Source organism: Stegostoma tigrinum, chromosome 21 (genome assembly GCF_030684315.1).
Source record: "Stegostoma tigrinum isolate sSteTig4 chromosome 21, sSteTig4.hap1, whole genome shotgun sequence".
In the NCBI taxonomy this organism is placed as follows: domain Eukaryota; kingdom Metazoa; phylum Chordata; class Chondrichthyes; order Orectolobiformes; family Stegostomatidae; genus Stegostoma; species Stegostoma tigrinum.
Window position 1 is genome coordinate 20,135,948 of NC_081374.1, and position 12,273 is coordinate 20,148,220.

A 12,273-nucleotide genomic window follows, 5' to 3' on the forward strand; every position below is an offset into this window, starting at 1 on the left:
CAAAGCCTTCTCACATGGAGCAAAGTGTAATTTCAGTAACGCACTGTCTTTCTCAGTTCCACTTATCAGAATTACACGAATCACAAGACAAACAATAAAGAGGCAACTTGATGATAGGACGTGTCAGTAAAGAGAAGTTTCCAAAGATGAGTCTTTTGGAACAGATGGAGAACATTTGGGAAAGAAAACACAACAGGTCATATTACATGTAGGAAAGATACAGTAGCTTTCTGGTTGAGCAATGAGCTTACAGCACAACTGGCAATAGCTGGGATCTCAGGCCAGTCCACCACTCTGTAGGCAGAAAGGCATGGGGTAATCATTCAGTTGCACATTCCAAAATCTAAGCTCCTCAAAGAAATGAGTTTTCTGCCAAAAGCCAAGGTAATGTTGATGATCATAGTAGGTCGGGGGATAGGAGCTGCCAGCATCCACTGAAACAGTGTGTAGCTGCAGCACTGGGACAATGAACAACCTCTTCAGTTCCTTTCCCTGTACACTTGCCCTGATTTGGGAGGCTGGTGAGATTAGTGCATGCAGATCAGCACAAGATGGCAATGGAATTTGTGAAATAAATATCTTTGTTAGATGCGTGCATTTTTTTACAACTTACGTCCAAATCAACTCGTCTTGGTAGAGAGCCACAAAGGTGTTTAAAGCCAAAAGTAGAATGATTTATCTTCCAGCTTGGATACTGGGTAAACAGCTCCTGCTGTTTCACAAGTCTCAGTACCATCTTGCACTGACCAGTATATTCTGACCTCATGTAAGTGATGGGCCCCAAGAAAATGTGGCAATGAACAGGAAGCAAGCTGAAAGTGAAAGCCATTGATCGCAACTCAAAGAATGTTACAAATCAGCAGCTTTCCAGCAGGCTGTGTTCGAAGTTATAAGCTACTACATTGAAAGCTGTCCATTGCTCCTAACTGACTGTTGCAAATGGTATCGCTGTGCCTCTTGTATATGCTAAGAAGCAGTTTATTCATGTCTATACATAAGTTTCTGAGTTTAGGGAGTTTACACAGGTTTCACTGATTTTAAAGCTCAGTCAAGCTGTCATCAACTCGTGTTCAATAGAGATTGCTGACAGTAAGCCAAAGACACAAACAGATGTTCAATAATGCTAATGGGAAGCATTGACAATAGGTTGGTTATTCTGTTTCAGAAGGAATGGTCCCTGTGGAACGCTGACAAAAAGGGGAATGTGTCTGGTGGTGGCATCCCACTGGAGGTGGCAGGAAGGGTGGCTTATAATCTTTTGGTTGTGGAGGCTGGTGGGATGGAAAATGAGGTCCAGGGATTGTCGGAACAAAGGGAACAGGTGAGGGCAGAAATGCGGAAGATGAGTCAAACATGGCTGAGGGGCCTGTTAACCACAGTGGTGGGGAATCGTCAGCTGAGGCGAAAGGTAGCCATGTCTCAGGTCCCTGTGTGGAAGGTGGCAAAATCAGAACAGATGCAAAGGAGGAGAAACTGTGAGAATGGAATGGAGTCTTTACAGGGAGGGTATGAGGGCGTATTGCCAAGATAACCATGGGAATCTGTCGATTTGTGGTAGATATCAGTGGGCAATCTGTCTCTTGTAATGGAAACAGAGACATCGAGAAGGGAAGGAAGGAGTCAGAGATAGACCAGGAAAAGGTGAGGGAAAGACAAAACAGAAAGCAAATTTGACAAATTTTTCCAATTCCAGACAAGAAACCACTGCAGCACTGTTGATGTCATCAGTGTACTGGAGAGTTGTGAATTGTAGTTGGGGGTGAAGTGGGGTGAGGGAGGGAGTGGTGTAGGATTGGTTCAAGGGCAGTTCCATCTGGAGAAAATGAGATGAGTTAAAAGGAGCAGTTGTTCAAAGTGAGAGCAAGCTTGGTCAGGTGGAGGCGGCTGGTGGAGGAGGGGGAAGGCTTAGATCTTCTTCCATTGAAGAAGCTGAGAGTCTGAAGACTATCCCAGTGGGGGATAGATGAGTGGAGGGATTTCACGCCCATGGTAGAGGAACCAGCTGATGCCAGCAAACTGGAAATTTTGAAACTAACATAAATTTGTAGTTTTCCTGATGCTTTAAGTGTGAAGAGACTGGGACAGGTGGAGAAACACGAGGAAGAAAAGTTCTGTGAAGCAGGAGCAATGGGTCTGCCACGGCAGTCCTGTTTGCGGATTTTAGGCAGGCGGTAGAAGCGGGCTACAGGGGGTTGGAGGTCTGCGGAGGGGACGTTAGTGACAGACGTGAAAAAAAAGCTTTGATGTTTGATGGTGGAGATACGGACTGGGGGAGATAACAGGAGGTGGCTGAGATCTGGCCTCAGCCTCTGCAGGGTAGTGGTCAGTATGCCAGTAAACAACAGCATCACCTTTGTCAGCGGGTTTGATTACAAAGTCAAGGCTGGATCTGAGAGCGCAGAGTTTCAAGGCACTTAGGTTAAAAGGGGTAATATAAATGCTGTCTCCCACTCTTACTCTCAGTTTGCTTCTGAAATAACCTTATTGACTGTACTGGGCTAAAGCATATGCTGATTAAAAAAAAAGAGTTAAACACCAACCACTGCTGACAGCAAAGCTAAGATAACAATGACCTTCTCCCCTCTGCTCTGTTAACAGTACAGTGTGCGAATCCAGCTCATAGTGGGAGGACAAGGGTAGGAAATCAAAAAAAAAATGCAGTTATATTTGGGCAGTATGTGGCTCACCAGAAAAAAAAGTAACCCTACTCTTTTAATATAACTGACAAGAACATCTGTCAGTTGATAAAATAACATTAATCCTGAGTGCTAAAAGGTGCAGCCCCACATTCAGTAACTAATTACAGTGAGATTAGCAAGTGCCTAGTGGAATATGATTCATCTTCTGAATGGTGAAAGGACTTTCAGCACTTGGTTACCAAGTGTTGCAACTCACAAATTGACCAGTTTCTGGTTTTGTTAGAATTCTGAAGTTTTGAAATGAACAGTAACTTGACACAGTTATTGTGAGAATTAACGTACTTAAATAGATACTATGGTAAATAAACCTAAAGGCAGATGCTTTGGACTCGATATTAAACACTTCCTTCATTTATTTTCGGTGACAGAAAGTTGTCGAAAGTCAAATGCTTCTCTGAAAGCCACTGCCTCTCTCTAGCCCTGGCACATTTGGTTTCTTCCTTCCAGCCCCTTATGGCATCACACACTTTCTCCACCCCACTGCAGCAGATATCTCTTCATCCCTCCCACCCTCCCCTGCTTCATTCATCAAAGCTTGCAGTCAACAAGGTCCCCTAGTTGCTGTTTGCTGCCACTGGTTTTACCAACCAGAATTGGCTCAACCTGGCTAGTTGTCAGCTTAAACGTGCAAGGAAAATGGCAAATTTCTTGTGATTCAACTCAAATGTCAGTGTATCTGCTAGGTATGTTTGCTAGGTTGTGTGTCTGATTTTGGCCTCCCTTTCTCCCTTTATGCCTCCCTGGAGATACTGAGGTCTATTTTCATTACACTTTACTGATTAGAGCTTTAAGAAACAACTCATTGAAATGTTTTCATGTTCTATATATGTTGCTACTTATGTCTCTTAATGATTGCAACAGTTCAGTTACAAAATGTTAGATGCATTCAGGCTAAGACAAACTCTGTTTATCATAAACCAGAAATTATAGGACTGCCTATCATTACTTCTGCATTCCGTTTTTCATTTGTCTGTCATCCACTAAAAATAATATGTAGATTTACTGAGTACTTTTGTAAAGAAACAATCCCAGTTTACATTGGTTGGCCAGATAAAACTATGACAAGTTCATTGAGCATGTAATGCAACAGGACTGTACGTTATTTGCATTATGCTGCCAGGAGAGTGACGTTCCCCGGTTTTCAACCAATTTTACATAAATACAGTGTCTATGTCTAGAAACAGCATTGTCTGTTGGCATCTCCTTGTCTGCATTTGCTGTAAAATGAGTAATGGAGAGGAAACAACGCACTGTCTATTGAGTTAACAGTTACAGCTGGGAGACTATGAAAGGAAGCCCAGAGGCCCAGGGAGCAAAAAATCCTACAGGGGTCACAGGTGAAGAGGAACTAAGCCACAAATAACCCCAAAGCCAAACAGAGTACCATGACTCTAAACAATCCTTCCAAAAGCTGCAAAATGCTTAGAATTCTGTCTTACTTTGAATCAAGACCTCCTTCCCCATATTTACAACTCTCTCATGCGCAATAATACTTTCTGACTGCCGAGAAAGCCTGAGACAATCAAGGGCTTAACAGGCCAATCAACAAACAGGGTAGGTTCACCTGAATAGAATAATTCCCAAAGTCCTAGTTTATCATGGAAACCACAGCCTTACAAGACTAGCAACAGAAAGAAAAACACAATGACTAATATCATACACAAATGCTCATGCATCCACTTCGTTGTTTCCCCAGCATTAGATGTTCCCACAGTATTTGCCTGGAGTCGAAAGGAGGGTCAGGCAAGAGACCTCTACCACTCCTCCTCTGTATTATGTTGTAGCTAAGTTTATGAGAGCTGACTCATAGCCCAGTGTTGTTCTCTTCCTGCGGGGGTTGGATCTAACCACAAACCTGATACATTAGCCAGATTTTTTTTTTCTTTATGGATCACTGGTTCACATCAAAACAGGTCAAATAAAACAGCCTAGTGCATTATCATAGATCTTCAATCTTTACAATTTCTACCTTCTGGACTGTCCCAGTATTCATTACAGAATGAGCAGGGCTTTGTCAAGTTGCTCTGTGCACTGACATTGAGTCATTTATAGTCGCTGGATTCATACCACACAGAAACATCTTTGGTTAATGTGCAGACTAAAGATCCTAAGGTATCCAACATAAAACGCCATGGCAGGAGCTTCCAAACATTGATAATACTATTGTACATCCTATAAAATTATCTTCAATAGGTAGCTATATTCAATCGTCCCTAAATAAGCCAATATGCCAAGAGACAGTGAAAGTGTTTCTCACAGAATGACATGAGAGTTCATTACCTCTGATGCATTGACCCGTCCCTCCTGGAAAGAGCAAATGCTAGGATCATGAGTGCAAAGATTTCGATATTTACACCAATGACAGCGAAATGCACTAGTCACACACGATAGACACCTGAGGCAGAAAGACAAAAACAAATGAGCAGCAAAAGATACAGATTACAAAGAAGCAAAAAAACCTCTGTGATATGTGTGGTCTCTGGCCAAAATGCATCAGAACAGTCAAATTTATCTTAACCAGAGCTAGGAGACCAAGTAGCAGTGAGGTTTGTTCTTTTTCCTACGAACAAAATTGGAAATCCATACATAAAGAAATGGTTTACAAATTTATTACATATAGCACACAAAACAGCAGTACCCCAAAGCAGATATTTAACATCTGACTAATGTATGATCACATGGGTTTCTCAAGATGTATTTGTTCATACTGTAGACCTTTCTCCCCCCCCTCAATATTTGGATTTTTAAATATTCATTCATGGGATGAGGATGTTGCTGGCTAGGCAGCGTTGTTGTCCATCCCTAACTGCCCAGAGGGCAGTTCAGAATCAACCACATTTCTGTGGGTCTGGAGTCACATGTAGGCCAGGCCAGGTAAGGATGGCAGTTTCCTTCCCTAAAGGACATTAGTGAGCCAGGTGCGTTTTTCTGACAATCGACAATAGATTCATGGTCATCATTAGATCCTTAATTCCAGATATTTTATTGAATTCAAATTCCACTATCTATCATGGGTCCCTGGGTCCCCAGAATGTCATCCAGGTCACTGGATTAACAGTCCAGCAATAATGCCACTTTTGCCTCCCCTAAGTTGGCTGCTGGGAGATGAAGTTAGATGTGATCTGAGGTACAGATATCATCGTCTATTTGAAGCGAGCTTTTCACTACAGCAATCAACATCTTAGCTTTACATTACTCAGTAGCTTGAAATTTCAACACAGCTAAATGATTACAGATTCTAGCAGAGCACAGGTTTTGAACACGTCTAAATTTTTCGTAAGTTGGCAAAAGGCATTCTGCACTGCAGCATACACTTAAATATATAATCTATCCAGCATGGAATAGCTAAACAATACTGCACACAATTTATACTTAATTGAAGAAAAGCTTTTAAATTACAACTTCCAATGTTCCTTGTACACACTTGGATACACATTGTCAGGAACAATGCAGCAAGAAATCAGAAGTGAAACTGCTTCATACTGAGGTGGAAAAGAAAATCAGCTTTATATGAACTTTCCAGACAGCAATTATTCGAAACAAAATTAGCACTCATTTGGAAACAGCAATCTAGTCAAGAATGGCTTGGAAATTAATTTGGATCCTCATTGATGAGGTGATTTGGAATGAGACATCAATCACAATAACACTACTTTTTGGCATTTAGCCATATTTGATCAAATTAAATACGTCCATTAAATATGATACACAGATACATGTATTTTTTATGACAAGCATTAAAGACAACGAACAAGATAATGCCTTACGCACATCTGCTCTAATTTCTCAAGTGTTTCTCAGGAAACACCTAAGAATTTCTTTAAGTTCAGAGATACACAAGAGATAATTCTTTAAATTTCCACAAAGCATTATGCTGATACAAGTCAGTCAGCAGATACACTGGCAGGGACATCTGAATAGGATATTATTGATTGTCCCTTGGTTAAAACCATCGTCTATAGAGGGAGCTGTTGTTAATTCATATATTTAAGTAATGCAGATATTTAGTTGATATCAAGTTAAATCAGGTTTTTATTTTAAGTATCTGACTGAACTTAGACCAGCAAGAATTTAGATATTGACTTGTTAGAAAATTATTGAGAGGTGTGTCATTGAGAATTTATCCATAAATATCAATACGTTTTGACATATGAATGGGAGAAAATCATGTTTGGGATAGAATAGTGTGAGCACCATATCTAGTTGTGTGATACAAGCAGTTGATGGGTGAACAAAACCAGATGCTATGTGGAATGTGGAAAAATAAACTATTATACAGTGTGTTAATTTCATATAGAGAACAATGTCAAAAGGAGAAGTTGGTGATACAGTCTGCTCTTTTATTTCTGGGATCTGGATCCAAATCTAGGCTGGACTGATGACATGCATGTCTCATGGATCTGCTGGTTAGACTGATCCAGTGAAAATGATTTCAGCCCTTGGTGGGCAAAGCTCCACATGAGAGAAATGCTCCTGATATCAAGGTATATAAGAAATAGGGCAAAAGCAGGCAATTCAAACTTTTGCACTTGATCAATCATTCAATAAGACCCATGGACATGCTTCTATTTAATTCTACCCTCTGGCAATCGCCACTTATTCCAAAAATTTGTCTATGCTTTGAATATGCTCAATGGCTCATGTTTATTCACAGTAAATTGATAATTTAAGGTATATGGCCAGCATACAAATGTACATTTCAAGAGGACTAATCTGGCAGATATTGTCAATTGCGAAAATACAGTCACATTCAGAGTGACTGCAATAGCATTCTTGCGGCTGCCCTCTGATTCGTAGTTTTGTTCCTACAGACAGCACATGGTGGTGGTGGTGATCCTGGGGTCAGATGAATGAGTAAACAGTACAAGAATTTCACTTGCACCTTAATTCTGCTTTGGACTGGGACAGCAAGTGTAGTATACTTGGAGGGAGGCCTTTAAAACAATTCAATCAACACACAAAAATGCATTCACCAAAGGCTACTTTTAGCAGCAATAATAGTAAACACATTTACTGCATGTTTCATGCTAATTTTTTGCTTTTCGGGAGTCGCTTTGCCAGTGATTGTTACTGGTTCATTGCCCAGGAGATGCTATAAAGGTGCAACAAGCTCTTTTCTCTGCTCCTGCTGGTAATCAATAAGTAGGGGGTTTAGATGCTTCAAAAAGATTTTTTTCTCTCTCAAATTGCTGTTTACAAATGGAATCAGTTTCATTTATTGTTCTTTTATCAATATCACCACCAACCAAATAAAGAGACAATCATGCTGCAAAAAACAAACTAATGATGTACGCACAATCTGCTAATGACTGAAGGTCTCAACAATACCACCTGCACATTGCACAGATAAATCAGACATTTTTGAACAATTAGTCTAAGATTTGCATAGACTGAGCTGCCATGGGCCATTGGTTTAAAGTACAACAAGAGTTTATACACTTATAAATCATGTTTAAAAACATAACAGAAATTGATCTTACAGCTGATGAACGCTGCAGTTGAAGAATTTAAATTCAGTGCTGGCAAACATCTTTCCAGTCTCTCTAGACTTCAGCTGAAGGCTCACCCCAATCCAATCTAAGAGGAACACAGCATTTAGTCAACATGTACTTAAGCAAATATTATGTTCTTCAAATCTGTTTACCTTATTAAAATTTTAAATTAACCAAGTAAATAGGTTTTCAGCTAGTTCCTGCTGCTAGAAAATCATTAGCATTCATTAGAAGCCAAGGTAAACATGCTGATGAGAAATATTTTAACCTGAAATATTAACTCTATTTCATTCTTCCCTGATGCTGCTGAACTACAGCATTTTCAACATTTTTGGTTTTTATTTCAGGAGAGGTACCTGCTAGGCAGCACATCTTGAGAGGTGGCATAAATTGCGACGCTTTGCAGACAATTGCACAAACGTTTAAGTCACCAAAATTGGTAGATGTTCCACCCATGCTACAACTTCAGAAAGCTATTCCAGTCAACCTTTAAATGATCAGCAGAAGTGCTCAATTTAACAGAAAAATAATGCCTCACTTCATCTCTGCTCAGTTTTTAGCCCAATAAAAGTCCGGTGATCTGGCCTGCTGAGGCAGAAACAATTAATAGTTTAGCAGAAAAGATGGACAATATCTTTCTTTTGATGAAAGCAAGGGTGACCTAATGGAGGTCCTTAACGTAGCAAAAGATTTTGATGGAGTACTGTGGGTGCATTTCCACTCGATGGGAAGAGCAAACCTAGAGGTCATCAATACAATCCGGTCGCCAAGATATCCAATAAGGAATTCAGAGGTAAGATAACAAGGTGTAGAGCTGGATGAAAAAAGCAGGCCAAGCGGCTTAGTCTGCTGTGTTCATCCAGCTCTACACTTGGTTATCTCAGATTCTCCAGCATCTCCAGTTCCTACCATCTCAGGAATTCAAAAGTGACTTTTTATCCTGGGAGTGGTAAGAACATGGAACACACTACTCACAGTGAATAGTTCAGGGGAATAATACCAATGTTACTGGGGGAGATCTCAATAAAAATATGAAGGTGAAAGGAATAGACAGGTTTGTAGATTTAGTCAGGTAAAGGAGGATGGGAAGTAGTGAGGCATAAACACTACCGTGAACTTATTTGGCTAAATGGCCAGGTGCTATGGTGTACACTCCAAGCGTATTTTTGTGAAGACTCTTTAATGTATTTTGAGAAATAAAACTTTCAAGAAAAAAGAAACAAACAAACAAACAGTCAGAAAGCCAAAAGTTCACTTGCTGTGCAAATTAATGCTTTTGAATTATACAATCGTGTGATCTGGTTTTTTTGTAACTTGATGTCCTAAGAGACTGTTTTTTGGAAGTTGGTGATAGAAAACATCAGACCCTACAATGTGGTATCCTACCACATATTGAACTCCCTTCACCATCACTGAAATAGAGCTGAAGCCTGGCAATGTGGTTTGCCTGTTAGCACCTGCTCTGACTCTGATGTTTGAATAATGCCCAGGATTAAAAATACATTAGGTCTGAAAGTGCTGAATACTTCTTACACACTTGGTGCTGCATTATCTTCCTTGGACCACAAAAACTGGCTCAGGTTTAGAATCAACTTCTCAGTTTTGATTTATTTTTCATCATTTTCTTTTTTTCAGGCAATAACCTTGACTATTTTACTAATTAATCATTTCGATTTTTACAATATCCAATATATCCATGAGCCAACAATTAAGTATCTTTTTCATTTGAATAATGAGAGAATCCTTCTTAATATTTTCCATGTAAACCTACAAGAGCTTGCAGGACTCCTCTACAGGAATTGGAGATGCGTTTAATGCATCCACGGTCAGCCAAGATGCAAATGACCTGCTTGGTGATACCTTGGATGTTACCTCAGAGGACTTTGCTGTTCTAGATAATGATATTTTTACCATGACCTTTACTACCTTTACCTCCACCAGACATTACAGCCCATAACAATCCCTATGATAATCTAAGAAAACCGAAACCGCCACTCCTGTCCAAGTGCAAAAAATGTCCAAATCATCTTAGCTTGCAAGATCCAAACTTTTTAGACAAACATGATGTTAATTACCAGTACATCATCCGATTCTCTTCATATGCAGATTAGGCACAAATTCCCCTGTCTGTTTTGTGCATTCTCAACAAGTTATCTGTTCAAAAGCCAAGTGTGTTGGCCAAAACGTGAAATGCTAATTGTTAACCAATGAAAGAACCTTGAATTAGACAAGTGACAAATCAATTGGTGGTATGTAATACAGTGATGATCAAAACTGTGTCTAATAGTCTACAATTAATTTAAGATGTTCCCATGTACAGTTTTCTCCTTCCTAATTATCAAACGACGTGTTCCTGATCATAAATACAAATTTGGGAAGGTACCAAGTGTACCACAGTACGATTTCAATAGTACTCAATAAAACTATAGCTCTGGGCTTGTCAAATCATGAGTGCTGTTGGATTAATGAGAAGCTACAGTAATTTGTCTCAAATTTGTTTCAACATGATTGCATTAAATTCTCAGCCGCTTCTTTCCCTTAGCAATAGTTAAAGATAGAGGATTTAGAAATATATTCTACCACCTGAGAAGCAAAGTTCTGTCAACTGCTCATTTATGACACTGATCTTTTATATTGTGGCTGTTGATGTGAAAGAGATGTGATTTAAAAAAAACATGATTTATGAGAGAGATGTAAACAGATGAGACAGAAAGAGAGGCTCACTAAAAGATGAGTGGAAGAGGTGAAATGAAACAAATGGGAAGAAACTCAAGACTGAGAATGAAAAGGAAAAGAGTGGGAGAGAATGAAAAAGGAAAAGAACTCGAGAAAAGAGACAGGCTCTTGGAAAAAGACACTGAAAGAGAAATGACAACAAACAGATGTGGAAAGATCAAGAAAACAAAACTGCTGGGAACTGCTGTAATATTAACTGGTGGGAACATTGGTTATTTGTTCAGTAAGCACACCCAGCGTTGAGGTCAGGAATTGGATTTCATGGTTTACTGAACTACAGGGAATTTTAATTTTCAGATTTCATTCTATTGTTTGTTTTACAATTGCATTCTTGCAGGGTTATGTAGTTTTGACTGAATGTTTGTGCAAAATAAGAATCTTCAACACAATGACAACAGTGTATTTTGGTTTTATAATCTTTATTTTATTTTAAAAAAATACGTCTGGGGACATATGCCTTGCCAGCCAGCACAGCATTTATTACTCATGCCTAACTGCCTTTGAGAAGGTAGTGCCGATTTGCTTTCTGGAATCACTGTAGTGCAGGGAGGGACTTCTAGGGTTAGGGTTACAGTTGGGGATTCAGGAACAGTGAAGGAATGTAAACCAGATTCCAAGCTAATATGCTGTGGGGCTTGAAGGGGAATTTGCAGGTGATGGCGCTTGTAAGCATCTGCTGCCCTTGTCCTTCAAGGTGGTAGAATTAGCAGGTTTGAAAGGTGCTGTCGAAGGAGCCCTGATGAGTTGCTGCAAAGCATTTTGTAAATGGTCAACTCTGCTACCACTGGTGGTGGAGTGAATGAATGCCGAATGGATTGGACGCCTATCAAACTGACTGCTTTGTTCTGGATGATGTCAAACCTCAAACTGGTTTAGGAGCTGCACTCACTCAGGCAGGTGGAAAGTATTCCATCACATTCCTGGCTTGAGCTTACGGCAGAGGGGGTGGGGGGGGGGGAGCGTGATTGTCTGGAGGTGAGCTACTCACCTCAGGAACTCCTCCCTGCTGATTTGCTCCAACAGTCATGGTAGGTTAACATTTCAGACTGAGGACATGTTGAAAATGAGCTGCATTTGGTGCTATCAATATGACTTTAGTAGCACCTTTCTCCCCCAGCCAAACAACTTTTAAGGTATTCAATTTCCAGCTTCACCCTTGCTGAGTTGTTAACACACATACTGTTGGTTAGAATGTTGTGGAATTGGAGGTGCAACACAGACTGAGGCACATAATCAAAACTCAATGCAGCATTTGGGGAGTGCTGCACTAGCAGAGGCTCTCGCTTTCAAATGACGTAAACAAACAGATGCTGACTCAGTTGGAGATCAATGATTCTCTAGTAATG

The 12,273-nt window shown here is 40.1% G+C and overlaps 1 protein-coding gene across 2 annotated transcripts in view; it reads right to left on the reverse strand.

Moving 5' to 3' along the window:
- LOC125462786 (plexin-A2-like) overlaps positions 1-12,273 on the reverse strand; it is a 440,661-nt gene that overhangs the window by 136,667 nt on the left and 291,721 nt on the right. For both annotated transcript variants that reach the window (XM_048553162.2, XM_048553161.2), the window contains 2 exons: positions 8,180-8,276; positions 4,980-5,094 (listed from right to left, as the gene is read on the reverse strand). In XM_048553162.2, coding sequence (XP_048409119.1) covers positions 4,980-5,094; positions 8,180-8,276 — 212 coding nt within the window. The remainder of the gene's footprint in view (positions 1-4,979; positions 5,095-8,179; positions 8,277-12,273) is intronic.